The sequence below is a fragment of the Pogoniulus pusillus genome, chromosome 4 (genome assembly GCF_015220805.1).
Source record: "Pogoniulus pusillus isolate bPogPus1 chromosome 4, bPogPus1.pri, whole genome shotgun sequence".
Lineage (NCBI taxonomy): Eukaryota > Metazoa > Chordata > Aves > Piciformes > Lybiidae > Pogoniulus > Pogoniulus pusillus.
This window is the reverse complement of record NC_087267.1, coordinates 13,108,892-13,127,385: the sequence shown is the minus strand read 5'-3', so window position 1 is coordinate 13,127,385 and position 18,494 is coordinate 13,108,892. Positions and strand designations below refer to the sequence as shown.

The 18,494-nt window shown below is 45.1% G+C and overlaps 1 protein-coding gene across 1 annotated transcript in view; it reads left to right on the top strand.

Moving 5' to 3' along the window:
* Positions 1 to 1,336: 1,336 nt before the first annotated feature.
* Positions 1,337 to 18,494, top strand: part of NELL2 (neural EGFL like 2) — a 189,238-nt gene continuing 172,080 nt past the window's right edge. The window contains exons 1-2 of the mRNA XM_064142220.1: positions 1,337 to 1,430; positions 1,604 to 1,732. Of these exons, the coding sequence (XP_063998290.1) occupies positions 1,376 to 1,430; positions 1,604 to 1,732 (184 nt within the window). The 5' untranslated portion in view covers positions 1,337 to 1,375. The remainder of the gene's footprint in view (positions 1,431 to 1,603; positions 1,733 to 18,494) is intronic.

The following is an 18,494-nucleotide window of genomic DNA, read 5'->3' as shown; positions in this document are numbered from 1 at the left end:
CAATCCACTGTTTTGGAATTATTAGTGGGAAAGATCTGTAAAGGTTGCTTGTGGAGACTTTATTAGTTGTACAGATCATAGAGGACAAATTGTGGGGAGGTCAATAAACAATACTGGACTCAGCAGCTGACATCACAGTCTTGCTAACGTCAGAGTCTTGCTGACACACATATGAAAGTACAAAAAGAAAGTTTTAAACCCCAATGCTTTATTCCACAGAATTTGACAAACTGGCAACAAGACATTTCTGCCTTGCACACTGGGAGCCTATGAAAGGGCTATTCTTAGCCCCTTCAAAGGCACACAAAGTAAGCCACAGAAATGTCACTTGCCGAGGGGGAGGGGAGTTTGTTAAGGAACCGAGTACAAGACCTCTATGTAAAACAGTCCTTCGCGACAGGGCAAACGGAAGCCCGCGGCTGACAGCCAGCCCTGCGCTGGCTCCGCACACTCCCATCTTATGCAACTACTGGAAATGTCTCGGTTTCTTCCCACCTCCCCCGAATTATTTTTATTCGTGCGCAAAGATTAATCTGAGATTTCGGCAGAACCTGGACGGCATTACCTTGGGAGGCAAATACAAACGGTGACTGCAACCCGGGCGGACCGCCTCAAAGCGTAGAGACCACACCACAGGATGCCACGGTGCGCCCCGAGGACCGGGTGAAGGAGCCGCCCGGCAGTTGCCTCCCCGCCGCCAGTGACCCCAGAGAAGGTTCCCGGCGGCTCCTCTTTAACTTCCCAGCAGCGCCCCTGGCTGTGCGGGCCAGGACCGTCTGGAGCCCGCCGATGAACGGTTCCTCTGCCCCCCGCGCCCGGCGATTTCCCGGTGGACGGGGCGGCGCGGCGGTACATCCCTCTGGCACGGCCCTGCCCTGCCCGGCGGAGGCGGTGGGCGGCTCCTGCATCCTCGTATAAACTCGGGCCCCTCCTGCCAGCTCCGCTGTCTTCGCCGGACAGCGGAGAGGAGATCGTCGCTCCCGCAGGGAGAGGCTGTGGCGACGGTGGTTCTCCAGCCGAGGGGCAGCGCCTGGTGGTGGCAGGGTGGGGAGCTGCGGGGCACGGGTGCGCCGCCTCCGCCTCCTGGTTGCCGCGGCCTCGTTCGCACAGCGACAGCAGCAGCAGGCTCCGGCGGGCTCCCCCCATTGTCTGCCCGCGGGTGGAGGGCTAGGCTGCCCGCCCGTCCCCCGCCCTCGCCTTTGTGTGTGCTCCGGCCGGTGGCGGGGCGGTGCAGCACCCGGCGTGATGTGCGCTGCGGGGCGGCGGGTCCGCTCCTCCCGGTGAGAGGCGGGGAGGGATCCAGGCTCTGCCCCAGAGGTTTTTCGCCCGCAGCAGACGGAGGAGGGGGACTATGGACTAAGCGCATCGTTGTACCATGGAGTCCGGCATCCGCTTGAGCACGCTCTGCCTTCTCCTCTGCCTGGGGCCAGGTAGGTGGATGCCGGACCCGCCGGGAGGGCATCCGAGAACGGAGCTGGAGAAGATTCGCGGCGGCGATGCCCTGGCCCCCGGGCGGCCGCAGGTGCGGGGAGCGGCGGGAGAGGAGGAAGCGTCCGGGAAGTTGCAGTGTCGGCAGCTAGGGTGACGGCACTTTCTGGGTCAGTTGCAGGGTTTGGCGTGGACCCTTCGTTGCAGATCGACGTGCTGTCCGAGCTACGGCTGGAAGGCTCCGCGGAGGGCGTGCGCCAGGTGCCAGGGCTGCACAATGGGAGCAAAGCCTTCCTGTTCCCAGGTACGGCCACGCCAGCCTGCCCGGCTCAACTTCGCCCGTCGCGGCCGGGTCGCCCCCATAGTTAGGAGTTCGCCCACTCCTTAAGCACCCGAGGTCCTTTCCCTTCCCTCCCTGCCTGCTTCACTCGACTTTTCTGTTTTACCCCAGACCTGTTTGTTTGTTTGTTTGTTTGTTTTCTCTTCCACCTTTTAATTTATTGTCATTTAAAAAAAAAAATCTTTTAGACTGGTAGGCGCTTAGTTAAACTACATCAGGAACGGGGATGGCATATGGCTTATTCTGTGAGTCGTGGAGTGCAGTGATGAATAATGGTACCACCCACTCTTATGTTTTACTTGGGAAACGCTGAACGTATCCATCCCAGTTCCAGCTGAGGAGATGCTCACCGAAAGTTTCATGTGAATCGAGCAAAACGCTGGTATTAATGAGGTGCGCCAAAGGAGTGAGGCTGATGGCTGAAAATAAGAATACTTTCTATTTATTTATTCTTTTTAATCAAAGGGAAAGTTGTCCTTGTGAGCTTCTGCTTTATACCCTTTGTGAGAAACAAAGTGCTGGTGATTATGTTGTGTGGTTTCTTTTTTTTTTTCTATATAGGGAAAAGAAATAGTAGTTTTGCTCTCTCTTTCAAAAATATAAGTTTTATTAAAAAATATTCTTAACTATATGGTAATTCCTAAGAGACTGTAAAATAACTTTTCCAGGGGTAGCTGAATTTACTGGCATAGGTTACATTGCCCATGCTTGCTCATTGTCACTGTATTTTAAATTTACACTTTGATAAAGTACTGGTATGCTCAATGAACCTGGAGTTAGGAAAACTCTTCTATCTTAGTTTAAAATGGTCTAAAAATACCCTTGAGAAGCAAGTCTCTTTGCTGGAAGATGACGAGATGCTTCATAGAAACACAACTAAATGATAGCAAAGAATATAGCTCAAAACATGGTAAGGCATGAGCAAACCTCCACATCAGCCTGTAGTTTTAAAATAGGGGGACTTGTTTGATGAATTCTAGTGTCACTCCGGGAGTTTGAGCTTGCATCTGTAATCATTTCTACTGCAATGGGCAAGAGACTGTGTTTCCTATACAGGGAGTTATAATTCAAAGGTGATAAGATCTAGGAAGGGAATTTCTTTTTCATGTTTGCATTAATGAGATAATTTATCAGAAGCTAATAGTTGCCAAAGGCTTGCTGCCTTTTTTTTTCCCCTTTGAGGTGATCTCTCTAGCACTGCTCTTCCCTGGTGCAGCCAGCGTGTGTCACTATGGACATTATTACTGTGCAGACGCATGAGCATACGCGTTTGGAAACACCGACACGTGTCGGATTTAAACATGTGTGTGTGATGGGCTTGTGGATGCGGAGTCCCCTAAGGAGGCAGCAACTGCTTAGAATGGGAATGAGTTCATGTGGCTGTAGGGTTTGCGTTTTGAAGTAGCTGTAAGTTTTAGGCTATGGTTTTGCACTGAGACCTCGTGCTATAATGGGATGGGAGAAGTCAAAAGTTCCTTTGTTCAGTGGTACCGGGATTAGATGTTTGTAAGCGTAAGACTTTTTGTTGTATATCTTCCAAACGTTGAGCCAAAAAAAAAAAAAAGTTCTGGGTAAAATATCCCCCCCCACACACCTTTCTTTGTTATTATGAGTTTATGTAGTTCCTAAATGGTTAACTGTTTTAGTTTTAATGAAAGAAGAGAGTTTAAAATTTTCACACCAACCTTTTTATTTTGTTGAGTGGAACCAGGGAAATAGCAAGGACAAAAATGCTTGGGTTTAAATAGTGGCTGAAGTCACTCAGCATCCCTTGGGAAGTCTTCAGTACCCTACAAGACTGGAGATCCTTTTCCTCCAGCATAAAAAGATTTTCTTATAAAAGGGGGTCATTACTGAGCAATCAGATTTTAGTTTCCTAACTTGCATTTAGAAACAGAGAAATTCCCTTTCTTGATCAGACCAGTAGGTCCATTTAGTCATTTTTGTTCTGCTTTTAGAGCTCATACTGTGGGAACATTGCTGCAATGTGTGCCTCTGCATGTATCTATAGTGTGGGAATTTCAAGTATGTACTGAATTGAAATTTGGGGGTTTTGTTATCTCTTTTTTTCCTTATCCCAGCTAAAGCCCTAGTCAAGAATTCAAATAATTTTGTGTATAGGACATAAATGGCTTTAAATGAATCTCTGAACTTGCTCAGGAAGCTTTAACTTGTGACCATTTGCTTTTTGATCATTTTTTCCCCAAATATCGGATCTTTACAGATTTATGACATTTTAGTACACTGCCTTCTGCATTCTCAATGGGTGTAAAATGTTACTTTACATGTGCTTAACATATATAGAAAGTACAGATGCCCTTTTTTAATTTTAGAAATAAATTATGGAAGTGGAAGGTTGAACTGCCAACAAATATCGGACAATTAATGATCTGTGATGAGAAAATTGTACGTGCAGCTACAGCAGGATAGTATCTTTCCTTCTGTTTCTAGGTGAAAAGTCAGTTTTGACTGCTTAATTAAATGTAGGATAAATTTTCAATATAAGAGCTTTAGCATCTAATTGGCTGTTCTGACAGATTCTTCTTTGCGTAACTGATTTTCAAAGGTACTTGTATTTCAAGGCTATATAACACAGTAAGCAGTTATGTTCTGAAAGTAGTTTCGGTCTGTTACAGTCTGTTCAAAAACATTTAGGCTGATCTTTATACAGTTCATGATTTAGAGATAAAGCCATTTGAATTTTGCAGTCACTTGCTTTTTGTTTTTGTGTACCATTCTGCTCTGCCACTGCACAAACACTGCAGAAAGTATAACATTTGGGAGAAAAATATCTTTCCACTAACTTCAGTATTAGAATCATAGAATCAACCAGGTTGGAAGAGACCTCCAAGATCATCCAGTCCAACCTATCCCCCAGCCCTAGCCAGTCAACTAGACCATGGCACTAAGTGCCTCATCCAGTCTTTTATTGAACACCTCCAGGGACGCTGCCTCCACCACCTCCCCGGGCAGCCCATTCCCATTAGGTGTGGTGGTCTTGAATTCTAAAGCTTTTAGCTGCCTGATGATCATTGGTTGTAGTGATGGTAGCACCTGAACGCCACTGGAATCTAGTTCTAGTTAGCTGCAGGGACTTCTCTTTCTGAAAGCGTGATCTGCAAAGTAATTGTAAACTGTTCAGTGTAGCTTGTGGGAAAATAAAATTATGAATAGGAAACAGGAGGAAGTCTTCCAAAATGTTAGTGTTGCTGTATTTGAACATCTGCCAGCACTTCCTAGCCAACAGCAGATATTATTATCAAAATAAATTAAGTGGAAAATTATTCCTCTTCTTGTCAGAACAACAGAATGGAAGTCAGGATGTGTACTTCACAAACTTCTGTTGGCAACTGTTTACATAAGTCAGTGAAATGTTACAGCATTGTAGTTTTCCCCCTTTGCTAATCAGGGATTACACTAAAGGCAAACCAGACAGGTGGATTAAAGGGTTATTAGAAGAAGGGTTTTGGAGAAATAGCAATTCTTTCCATGTAAATGCACTGCATTAATACAATCACTGGAGATATGAGTTCACGTAGCCATTTTTCTAATGCAAGTATGAAAACCATATTGCTGCATGAGCACTTGTTGCATGTGTAAGTAACTGCAGAGAAACTTGAAAAGGCAGACAAACACTGCAACATAAACTGCAGGGTGGTGTAGGTTCTGAATGGGTCAGACCCACCTGACTGCAGTCCATGCTCGGGAGACTTTATGTGCAAGGTCCCAGTGAAGCCAGGTATTTCAACTGGCAGTAGGAAATGGTTTTCTGAGACATGAGACCCTAAATAAGGGCTGCAGAAATAACTTGGGTCCTCTGGTGCTTCTCTAGGCAGCACTTTCTTCTTTCCTTTAGACTCAGTGTTATATGTATTTTATAGATATAATACTTTGTTAGTCTTTCTGTATCTTATCTTTGCTGTTAAGAGCAAATGCTGTGCATCAGACTATCTCTGTCCAAAGAGTGTGAGTGTACTACTGCAGATACCTTCCAACTACCTCCAGCAGTAGTGGAGAGTAAAGAGGAAGTACACTGTAAAGCAAATGATGAGCAACACCAAGTATGTGTAAGGAAAGTATGTGCTCATCAAGAGGTGTATATACTCTTCAAAGAGTCTGAAGGGTGGACAAGAGTGCAGTCAGATGGTTGCAAGCATACAAACATGCTTAAGGAAAAGAGAAAAAAGATATGGCAAAATGTGCCGTCTTGTGTATCTGAATGCAGGACTTGAAACTCATCCAGAGGATAAGATTTTTCTCTGCCAGTTAGGATATGTAATTCTTAATATGGTTACAAATAATACTGATATTTCTGATGAGGAGGGACAGCTCTGGAGGCAAGATATGGTGTATTGAGATCACAGAATCACAGAATTAACCAGGTTGGAAAGACCTTCAAGATCATCAAGTCCAACCTAACACCTAGTTAACTAAACCATGGCACTAAGTGCCACATCCAGTCTCCTTTTAAACACCTCCAGGGATGGGGACTCATCCACCTCCTGGGGCAGTCCATTCCAATGGCCAATCACTCTTTATGCAAAGGACTTCCAGCCTAAACTTGCCCTGGTGGAGCGAGACTGTGTCACTTGGTGCCTGGGAGAAGAGACCAACCCCCACCTGGCTACAACCCAGGTAGTTGTAGAGAGCAGTAAGGTCTCCCCTGAGCCTCCTCTTCTCTGGGCTGAACAACCCCAGCTCCCTCAACCTCTCCTCACAGGACTGTGCTCTGGACCCCTCACCAGCCTTGTTACCCTTGTTACTCTTCTCTGGACATGTTCAAGCACCTCAACATCTTTCTTAAACTGAGAGGCCCAGAACTGGACACAGTACTCAAGGTGTGGCCTAACCAGTGCAGGGGCAGAATGACTTCCCTGGTCCTGCTGGCCACACTATTCCTGATACAGACCAGGATGCCATTGGCCTTCTTGGCTACCTGGGCACATTGCTGGCTCATGTTCAGTTGCCTGTCAACCAGTACCCCCAGGTCTCTCTGGCTGGCTGCTCTCCATCCACTCTGTCCCCAGCCTGTAGCGCTGCTTGGGGTTGTTGTGGCCAAAGTTCAGCACCTGGCACTTGAACATGTTAAAACCATGGCATTGGACTGTGCCCATCTATCCAGCCTGTCCAGGTCCCTCTACAGAGCCCTCCTGCCCTCTAATATGCTCCCAACTTGGTGTCGTCTGCAAATCTACTGATGGTGCACTCGATCCCTTCATTCAGATAATCAGTAAAGATACTAAACAGGATTGGGCCAAACACTTATCCCTGGGGGACACAGCACTAGTGACTGGCTGCCAACTGGATGTGGCACCATTCACCACCACTTTCTGGGCCTGTCCATCTAGCGAGATTTGGGGAACAAGATGTAATATGAAACACCAGAGAAATTATTTAATCTCTTACTAAAATGCATGGAAGAACTTGGCAATACTGTTCTTTGAATTGCAGGTTCCTGGCACAAAACTCCCTTAAATAGGACTTTTGATTTAACTGATTTGTTGTGTATTGCTGCATGACTGGATCACTAGTCTGTTATTTCAAAATATTAGCAAAACAGTATTATCCTCTCTGTGTGTATATATATTATATCCCTTTATTATATCTCTGGATGATAAAAATAAAGCTTTAAAACCTAGGTGCAAGTAAAGTAAACTTTCTCCCATAGAAATATGGTTTACGTTGCCTATGTACTTCACACTTTTTCCTTGCCACCTGTCGCTGAAACTCTGGACAGATGCTTTCTTCAAGTTCCAGCTGAGCCTGCTGAAAATATAGCTGTTCCCAGCTGTTTGTCACCACCCAGGAGCTAGAGGTTACTGTCCTCACAACTTTTCTAAAGCAAGAGATTATGTGAGTGTCGTTATGTCTGCTAATGGCAAAGTTGGCCAGCTTTGGGAGCAAACCTGGCTGACTGCAGTGACATGGATTAGAGAGCCCCATAAAATTCCCTTTCTCCAGCTGTACTCATCTCTGAGGAGCAGTAACAGACAGCTAAGGGAGAAGATGCTACCATTGCCAACTGGCATAGTTGACTGTAGAGTGAATACCTATCTGCAGCTTTTTTTATCTTGGAAGCAAGCAGGTTTCTCTCAGAATTGCAGAATCCCCAAAATGTGAGACCTCCAGTGCAGAGATCATTTGCAGGCAATAAAAAAATGCAGAGCCAAAGAAAATCTCCTCACCTCTTAATTAGCTTTTCTGAAAGCTGAGCTTAATTTCAGAAAGTATGGAATTATTTTTCAGTATTAGAAATGCCTAGTGACAATGCAATAGAGAGTGATCCAGATTTTGGGGTGTCTGGAAGGATAGCCTGAACTTTCTCCCCATTGCCCTCATGCCTTTTCACTTCTATCATGTTCCAAAGTCACCTCTGTGCCTGTGCAAACAGCAACCATAGCGGTACAGCATTGCTAGGGTTGTGATTGATGCTACTGGGCAGCCTGGCTGGATATTGAAGGAGAGCCATGAAGAGCAGAGACTGCTGCCATGAGGCATCCCCTTGCTCTTGAGCAGCTGAATATTCAGCATCTTCCTCCTCTTGTTAGTAGTAGCAGAGGAGTTGTGTGAGAAGCATCTGCTGCTTGAAGAGCCTGCACAAAAAAAGGAGGAGATAGTATGTGGGAATTGTCTATCCAGTTCCCATCCCAAGCTATGCTGAGCTACTATGCATGGAGAGCTACCCATTTGGCCACTGAACAGCAATATCCCGATGAATAATCATGACCATAGTTAGTACCAGAAACTCTGTTGCTCTCTAATCCCTTCCATGCTGGTTTAACTATAAAACAGAAGGGGAAAAAGGTTTGTAAAGGGAAAACAATCCTTAACTGCAGCACAGAAGAGGCTAGGACTGAGAAATGGAAAACGAACAGGAACCTAACATAAGACAGATACTGAAGAAACTCAGCTTTCCAGAGAGGAAGATCTTGTAATCCATGTATGTACTCATTAGTGCAGAGTTGGTACAAAAGAACATTAAGAAGTGACAGAAAACCAGGCCTGCAGCATTTGGGAACTGCAACTTTCTTACTGCTGACAGTTCCAAAGAAATGGCTGGGTGTTAGGCATATGAAACATCACAAATGCCTGAGCTCAGACTAATGGAGTATGTCATTGTTCCTCTGCAGCCTTTGGTGTGGTGGCATTTATTTATTTATTTATTTATTTATTTATTTATTTATTTATTTATCTATCTACTTTTTTATTAAAAAAAAAATTGTACTTTGATCTTGTGGTATGAGCTTGTGTCACCTTTCACTCTTAATTCTTAAGAGCGTGGATTGTGAAAGCAACTACACTCTGGGGAGAAAAATGGTACTTGCTTGCTGGTGTAGGCACTGTACCTTACCTGACCAAATCCCCTTGGGGTGATGCTAAGCAGCATGACCTCTGCGTCTTTGCCTGGGCTTGGTGTGATAGCTGACATCTCCAGCCCCTGCTCCTTCACTGTGTGACTGCATTTAGAGGAATGTCATATTTTTTTGGTGTTCTTGGCGACCTGGTGCTTTTCACAGCCATGTTGCTTCTAATAAATAAACTGAAGTCTCTGGGAGTCTGCCTTCTACTGGGACAAAGCTGATTCTCTAAAACGGTCTCTTAATGAGTGTTTGGTTGCTCAGGTTAATTCAGATAACCATGTCCTGTTTGCATATTTAGTATTGTCCCAAACAATTCATACTGGTTAGTAACAGAATTGTGTTTGCTTGCTCATACCTTTTACAATGACACCTCTCTCAAAACACTGCAAGTTCCAAACTGTCATAGAGGCTGGTGTTTTCTCAGGGCTTGGCTTATTTGTTGGAAAGACTTGTATGATATGCAGCTGTGGGGCGGATGGTGTCAATGTAGTGATGTAAGGCAGAGCCCTGATTGAGTGTCATGAGAAGAGACAGGATGTTTGGATGAGTGGAGGCCAAGAAGGTCTACCTCCATGTTGATATCCCCATCAGAAACAGCCCAAGTGCAGATGGCGGCTCACTAGGTTGCTTTTCCTGGTAGCATAGCAGGGGGCAGTGGTTTCAGCTGAAGTTGAAGATGTGCTGTTGGCAGCAGGACAGCAGGGTGCCAGAGAGAGCCCAGCACCTGCAGCACATGTGCCCTGAGAGAGGGGACAGTGTCTTCTGTGGGTAGCTGTCAAGCATGTGCTTCCATATTGCTGGAGGATTGCATTAGCAAGGGGTAGTGACATGGGGAAATAAGGTCTTGCTACTGTTTTGTAGCTGCTCTTGCTGTGACATAGTTTTGCAGTCATGAAGCATGGCTGAGACTAGCCAGGTTAGTAGGTTTTTTTTAGTGGTTTCTTCCTCCACCCTAGCGTGGCTCATTTTCCAATGAGGTTTCACAGAGGACAGCAGCATTTCCTATACAACCCTCCATCTACATCAGTCACAATGTCTGGTTTTCCCACATAAGATGTGGGAAATAGATTTCCTGCTCCCCCCCCAACTTGCTTATGTTCTTCTAGTCTCTATCCTCCAATGCTTCTAGGTGCTGGCTTGGAAAAATGAGTACAAGAATGGTTAGTTTCACTGCATCCAGTGAGTCTTAAGCGAAGTACAGAACTGAGCTCTTAAGTTATTTAAAACCAGTAGATGAGAGCTGGAGATTATATATAGCTGTCATGAGAAACTGTACTTCCTTGTAGCTGCTCTTCAGATCTCTATGTTTTGTCCTGTTTGGTTGTGTGCCAAAGTGCAGATCTAGAGAGCAGCTGTATTCTCCTTTCTGCACTGCTAAGGTACAGCTAAATAAGGGGTGAAATAGGATATTTCATTTTTTTCCCCCCTCCTGTCCATCTGTTTTGGCTAAATTCCTCTGCACTGTCTCAATGTTTAAGAAATGCTGGGTTTGCTCTCTTGGTGTCATCCAGAATATTTCTTCTCATGAAAAATCTGAAAATAAATCTCATATGAAAGGGTACTTTATTTCCCCCCTCCCTGGCCACATTTTATGTGATAAACACCTATTATGAATCAGGCACTTTAGATAGCTTTGCTGAACTCAAAAATAGTCAAACAAACTTCTAGTAAATAAGTTAAGTTATGGTCTGTGATGGTTTGGATGTTCTCTGCCTCCCCCCCACTTTTGGAAATCACCCAGACTAGACTCAGCTGGCTCTGGAAATTTGAATGAGGCTTATATTTACAGGTTAACACAATATAGAAGCAGATATTTACAGCATATACAGTTATAGACAGAAATATACAAGGGAAAAGGTAATACAGAAACACAACTCCCCTCCCAGAAACCTGAGTCCCCAGGAGGGGCTCCCAACCGCCCTTCCACCTTCTCCCACACCTCAACCTTGCCCCAGATGTTGCCTTGTGCCCCAAGGAAGAATGGGGGGTTGGCCAGGGGAGTTAGGAAGCAAGTGGATTAATCAGAGAGATGGAAGGTGAGGTTAGAGAGAAATGCAGCTCAAAGCCCAGGCAGTGCCCAAATGCTGAATGCCTCATCTGTGTTTGGATTCTTGTTCTTATACATCTTAGCAAGCCTATGAGTGAAGTAGACATCACCCTTGTTTCCCTTTCACAGCCTGTAACCTGGTTCTTCTCACCAAAATATTCTATCTAGCTTCAAACTAACACAACATCCAATAAACAATTATTTACTTTTTTTTTTTTTTTAATTCAATGTCTCTGGAAGGCTCCTATTCCTTAGTCACACCTAGACAATAAAAACTAAGCTAAGCCTTAAACCCCAACACTTCAAAGAGAAATACAAGCTCAGAAAACTGACTTTAGTGTTGAGCCATCCTGGGAGATGTTACTCACCGTCTTGGGAGATGCTACTTGCAACTCTGCTGTTGCAAAGTACTGAAACAATGGGCATGCCTAAAAGGATAAGTAGACTTAACCAGACCTCTGAAGACAGTGTTCAAGAGGCTTTTAGCAGATTAACATATTCACAACAGCAACAACATTGCTGCCATAGACTGTAATGTTTCCAAAGGAGCCATTACAATCAATATTGCTAGCGATCCATAACTGAGAATGCTTTTAGTGGGATTTGAGTGGAGTGGCAGTTTCCCTCTCTGAAAACATAGAGGGATGATAATAAGAACAAGACCTCCAGTTGCAGAGTTACTCTCTGTTCTAGAGAGGGCAATGTTTATACAACTTTTTCCAGCATAAATGCTTAAGTATAATTAGTGGTAACATCCATACTGCTTATCCTGTTAAGAGAAGATGACATGCGCCAGCCTCCGTGTCTGGAGGTCTACCAGTCTCTAAATGCAGATGTGTAATGATCCAGAAGGGTTCCAAAGGAACTTTTGTGGTTTTGAAGTCAATAACCTGTTTTAATAACTCCCCAAGCATGCATATTGGGCTGCTGCTGCTTCAAATGCACTCCTAAGATTTACTGTACATTCGCTGATATCCCTTGAACTTGAAACAGTCTTCAGATTTGCTCAACACTCATTCAAGGAGTGGGGGTAGATTTGAGGAAAACCTCATGTACCCTGTTCAGGGATGCTCTTTTTAAGAATCCCTGCATACACTGTTAGAATTTGAAGCATAAGGAACACATACTGTAGGAAGAGATCATAGGTGAATCATAGGTGAATCATAGAATCAACCAGGTTGGAAGAGACCTCCAAGATCATTCAGTCCAACCTATCACCCTGCCCTATCCAATCAACTAGACCATGGCACTAAGTGCCTCATCCAGTCTTTTCTTGAAGACCCCCAGGGACTGTGCCTCCACCATCTGGCAACCTGAATTTTTGTGTTTTGTTTTTTTTTAAATCTGAGATTATATCTTGGTTATCACATTCACTCTGGTTTATTGAGTTCATGAAAATTACAAATGAATTGCAGGGAGTGAACAGAACAACAGCAAACTTGGTTATACAGTACAAAGGACTGGCTTAGTAAGAGAGCTTTTGAAGAACTTGAGTATATCCAGCTTGTCCAAGCAGTGATGAAAGGGTTGTGTGGTAAGTGTCTAGCATTAGAAGACAATTTGAGGATTTATTTAGTATTCAAAGAGCTAAAGGTAAGAGTAATGCAATGATACTGTAAATGGAGAGGATTTAGGATAGAAGGAAACTTTCATAGTGAACAAGCTGAGATTGTGACATTGAATCATAGAATCAACCAGGTTGGAAGAGACCTCCAAGATCATCCAGTCCAACCTAGCACCCAGCCCTGTCCAGTCAACTAGATCATGGCACTAAGTGCCTCATCCAGTCTTTTCTTGAACACCTCCAGGGATCGTGACTCCACCACCTCCCTGGGCAGCCCATTCCAATGCCAATCACTCTCTCTGGCAACAACTTCCTCCTAACATCCAGCCTATACTTCCCCTGGCACAACTTGAGACTGTGTCCCCTTGTTCTATTGCTGGTTGTCTGGGTGAAGAGAGCAACACCCACCTGGCTACAACCTCCCTTCAGGTAGTGGTAGACAGCAATGAGGTCACCCCTGAGCCTCCTCTTCTCCAGACTAAACAAATCTCCAGACTCTTGATATAATAGAAGATACCATGGAATAAAAAAACCCAAAAGAGGAAATATTAGCTGTGTTGTAGTAATCATGTGGCATTCAGTTAGTATACTGAGGATGGGGTGGATGGCCCTGCAATTCTTCTCTGTACTTGAGAAATGTGGGGTGTTGGTGGAATTGTTCTAGTTTAAGGAGAGATTTTCAAAGACACAAAGGAATATCAAACACTTAATACTCATTAAAATCAAACTGATGGCTTTGAATTCTCCCTAAAAAAACAATGTTCTTTGATTCACTTAAATATATTTTGATGGTACTTAGTTAAAAGAAGCCTACAAGTGTAAGGAAATCAGAGTTTGGAAGCATTTCTAATTTTTATCCAAGCTTATAAATTGCACATGTGTGTGAAAACTGTAGCTGATTCACTGGGGCTAGCAGGCACATGCACTGGATCATGGACACCATTGATACATGACTGTAAGGACATCTTTTTTGCAAGATAGTCTGAGCTGTGGTCCTTCTCAGATTCCTTGGGAACTCTGGCAGTGTTAGCCTGTGACCCCCTGCACTGTGGCTACCTGGCCTACTCATAGCTGAGCTGTGAGTGTGCTATTTCTTGGTAGCCCTTCTCTTTGATGTTCCTGATTCAAAAGCCTAATCATCTTTTCTCTTCAGGTGTCAAAACAGATACCAAGTGAGTAGAGATTTCTCTGACAATACCAGTAAGACTGGTGGCTTAGATGTTCCTCATCTCCCTTCAGGTGTGTTCCCTCTGCCACTTCCCCCTCATTTCTGCTGGCACCTGAATTCTCCTTATGGTTCCATCTCCTGCATTCTCCCATCTGTTGCTGTTTGCTCAGCCTGCTACCAGAGATGTGCAGCTAGCAACGGAGTTGGTGGATGTGTCCTGCATGCTTCAGATGGTGGCCCCTTTTGGTTTTTTCTCTTTCTCTTGCCTTTCTGAGCTCTTTTTTTTGCTGGTGGGATGAAGGTTTGGATTTTCTGGAGTTTTCTGAGCTGGTGACTGTTGACCCTTCTCTCATGTCAGAATTTAATCTCTCGTGCAGGCCACAATTACCTGAACATCTGGGAATTTACAATGCACCTCATATCAATGCTTTTCTAAAAGATTGGCTTTGGGTTGTATGAAAATGTGGGAGCCTAAATTGTCTGGCCCTTGTTCATCAACACAGATAAAGATTGCCTTTGTTACCCTCCTGGGCTCAGCCGAGGTGCTTGGTTGAAGGCTCAGGTGTTGGAGAATTTCTTGCTAGCAGAGGACACAAAATGATAAACATGAGCAACCCGTGCTGGGAGCGTCCTTGAGTCCATCTTGGGAGTTAGATACCAGGCGCTGGGTAGCAACCCCCACATGCCGCTGCAGGGGGTGGAGTGCAGCTGCAGGTGGGCAGAGTTTAGCCAGCCCCAGAGGCTGACCCTCAGATTGTGATGGTATATAGACCTATCCATGCCTTACATGTCACCCTGTACCCTCTATATGTAACCAATCTTGTGGAGCACGCCTCTTGCAAGAGTGCATATAAGTCACTGTATCACGGAAACAAAGCAGACTGTGACCATCTAACCACATTGGTGAACAAAGAGTCACTGTACCCAGGTGCCTTGAGCTCTGTGGTAAAGGGTTGGACTTGATGATCTGTGAGGTCTCTTCCAACCCTGATGGTACTGTGATACTGTGATACTGTGATACCCAGGGATGCAAATCAACAGGGATACAAGGCCTTTGTGGACTTCCCGGACCTCAGCCTGGGTTGAAGGCCCAGGATGTGCATGTCTTACACCAGAATCATAGAATCAACCAGGTTGGAAGAGACCTCCAAGATCATCCAGTCCAACCTATCACCCAGCCCTAGCCAGTCAACTAGACCGTGGCACTAAGTGCCTCATCCAGGCTTTTCTTGAAGACCCCCAGGGACGGTGCCTCCACCACCTCCCTGGGCAGCCCATTCCAATGGCAAATCACTCTCTTTGTGAAGAACTTCTTCCTAACATCCAGCCTATACCTACCCTGGCACAACTTGAGACTGTGTCCCCTTGTTCTATTGCTACCCCAAGGAGGAAAAGGCTGATGTGTATCTGGGGTATGGGTAGGTAAGCAGTGCAGGGAGGGGGCGGAGGCCCTCTCCGGTGCTGCTGGCCGCTGGCCCCCTGCAAATGCATGAATGCACAGGATGATTTCCTGGGAAGCTTCACCTGAATCCTGATCTAAAAACTGTACAAAATGACAGGAGCAATGCCTGCCAACCTCCAGAAGACCACCTCTACCAGAATTCAAGGAGCAACTCTTGCAGAACAACTCCAGAAGAAGAACTCCTGACAAACTCCACAGAAGAACATCCCTGGACCATGCACATGTCTCTCTCTCCCCCCCTCCCCCCATCTTCGGCTGATGGTAATATAATCCCTGCTCTTTTCCTTCCCTGCTTCTTCTGCTTTTCTCCATTGTCGTCCCCCCCCCCCCCCCCCCCCTTCTCTCTCTTCTGTTTTGTCCAGCTTCATCCTTTAATAAATAGTTTTCTGGTGATATATGGTCTTGTGTGTACCTTAATTTCACAACACGGAAATCTGTAAGAACAGATCTTGCTCCTCTGGACAGAGATATTGTTAATCTCTGTTCTCTGGACCTTGACAGAAAATAAATGAGCCTTAACACTTAGAAGTTGTGTGAGCCAAAGGCAATGAACCCTAATGGAGGTGAAAAGCAACTAGACCCCAGGAAGCCAAAGGTAAAGCAAAAACTAGGATGAGAGATCCAAATCATTGCAAAGAGAGGAAACTTAATGGAGAAAAAAGCCAAACCCTCTAGGGCATCCACAAATGATTGGTATTGAGCTAGATGATTTCAAGAGGTCACTTCCAGCCTAAATGATTCTGTAAAACACAGGTTGCAGGTAGTCAGGAGCAGCATACTGGTTACAGGGCAAAAAGGTGCCTAGGAAAAATGACCAAGCAGAGGATATGAATCAGTCTTACTGGTACTTGCACAGTGAGAACCAAGTGAGGGAGAGATGCAGTTTGTTGCTCAGAGAGTATAGGAGTATCTACACCAAACCTGACCCTAACCCAGAGGTACTCTTTTTCTTTCTATATATCATGGAACATACATATCATTATCTACAGCCTTGCAGTAGAATCACAGGATCACAGAATCAACCAGGTTGGAAGAGACCTCCAAGAGCATCCAGTCCAACCTATCCCCCAGCCCTATCCAGTCAACTAGACCATGGCACTGAGTGCCTCAGCCAGGCTTTTCTTGAACACCTCCAGGGATCGTGACTCCACCACCTCCCTGGGCAGCCCATTCCAATGCCAATCACTCTCTCTGGCAAGAACTGCCTCCTAACATCCAGCCTGTACTTCCCCTGGCACAACTTGAGACTGTGTCCCCTTGTTCTATTGCTGGTTGTCTGGGAGAAGAGACCAACCTCCACCTGGCTACAGCCTCCCTTCAGGTAGTTGTAGCCAGCAATGAGGTCAGCCCTGAGCCTCCTCTTCTCCAGTATGTGACCCAGTTCACCAATGCAGTATGATATATTTGAGAAGTTGGATTGTGCCCGTCCCTCTGGGAGAAGGGTAGCTCATGTAATCTGCTTTTGATCTACATTTATGATAATCTGCTTGCCTGGTTTATTCCTGCTGTTAAGTTGTACTTTATTGCTTTTAATTGATTAGGCTTTGTTTACCTTTGATAGCCTGCTTTTTCATTTGGAAAAGGCTGACAACAGTGATTCCTCTTATTGTCCTCTGCCTCGGTGTGGCTTGCCTAATTTTTAAAACTCTTGTCTGTGCTCTGCAACTAGGGACTGGAAATAGAATCAGTCTTTAAGCAGTCCTCATTTGTCTCATGCCCTTGTTGCAGTACCAGGAGGGCTGGAAGCCAGTGCATTATTTTTCTTGCACTCTTCAGCCTGTGTCCCAGCCTTAACAGCATTTCTTGGTGTGACTTTTTTGTTTGTTGTTAGGTCAGTTTGACACAAAGTGCTCATATGACGGTACGCAGCCAAGCATAGCTAGGTGCATATGCCACAGATGGCAGCAGCAAGGAAAACAAGATGGGCCAGGAACAGTGTGGCCAGTAGGACAAGGGAGGTTATTCTTCCCCTGTACTCAGCACTGGTCAGGCCACACCTTGAGTACTGAGTCCAGTTCTAGGCCCCTCAATTCAAGAGAGATGTTAAGGTGCTGGAACATGTCCAGAGAAGGGCAACAAAGCTGGTGAAGGGCCTGGAACACAAATCCTATGAGGAGAGGCTGAGGGAGCTGGGGGTGTTTAGCCTGGAGGAGGCTCAGGGGTTACCTCATTGCTAACTACTTGAAGGGAGGTTGTAGCCAGGTGGGGGTTGGTCTCTTCTGCCAGGCAACCAGCAATAGAACAAGGTGACACAGTCTCAAGTTGTGCTGGGGGAAGTATAGGCTGGATGTTAGGAGGAAGTTGTTGTCAGAGAGAGTGATTGGCATTGGAATGGGCTGCCCAGGGAGGTGGTGGAGTCACCATCCCTGGAGGTGTTCAAGAAAAGCCTGGATGAGGCACTTAGTGCCATGGTCTAGTTGACTGGATAAGGCTGGGGGATAGGTTGGGCTGGATGATCTTTGAAGTCTCTTCCAACCTGGTTGATTCTATGATTGATTGAATCTATGATTCTATGATTCTTCACAGGTTTCAAGGTGCTCTCAAAGCAGATCCTAGAAAACAGCTTTGTGCCTAAAGGAGCTTAAGTCTGTGCATATATATATATACACACATGTATATTTATAAAACTACAGTAGCTTCAACCTTTTAAATGTAGCTGTAACCTGCTTTGAAATGAAGAATCAGTCAGAAATCCCACTCTGCACCAATTCTGTGTCCTTGTTCAAATGTAATAGGTGAAAAAACCTAAACAACAGCATCTTAAGTAGCAGTACTTGAGGGAGCACTTACAAAGAGTCTTCAGAATTTAAAGACAAATTGAGAATGGTGTTGGAACATAAACTAGGGAAAACTGGTAATCCAAAAAGCTATTGCATTTTATAATTGATAACCCAGAACCTATAAATCACCAGGAAGCATTACAATAATAAATACCTGGGGCAAAGCATACCATACAGCACAGATTTTAATTGCTTGGGAGTGAAATTTCTGTAACTAGAACAGAAGTAATCTTTTATCTTCATCACTTCGTTATCTTGTAATAGATCCCCACTGAGTAGCAGCCTCTCTCCTGGTGACAGCATCTAGATGATGACATAGTTGCAGGGAAAGAGATAGTATTTCT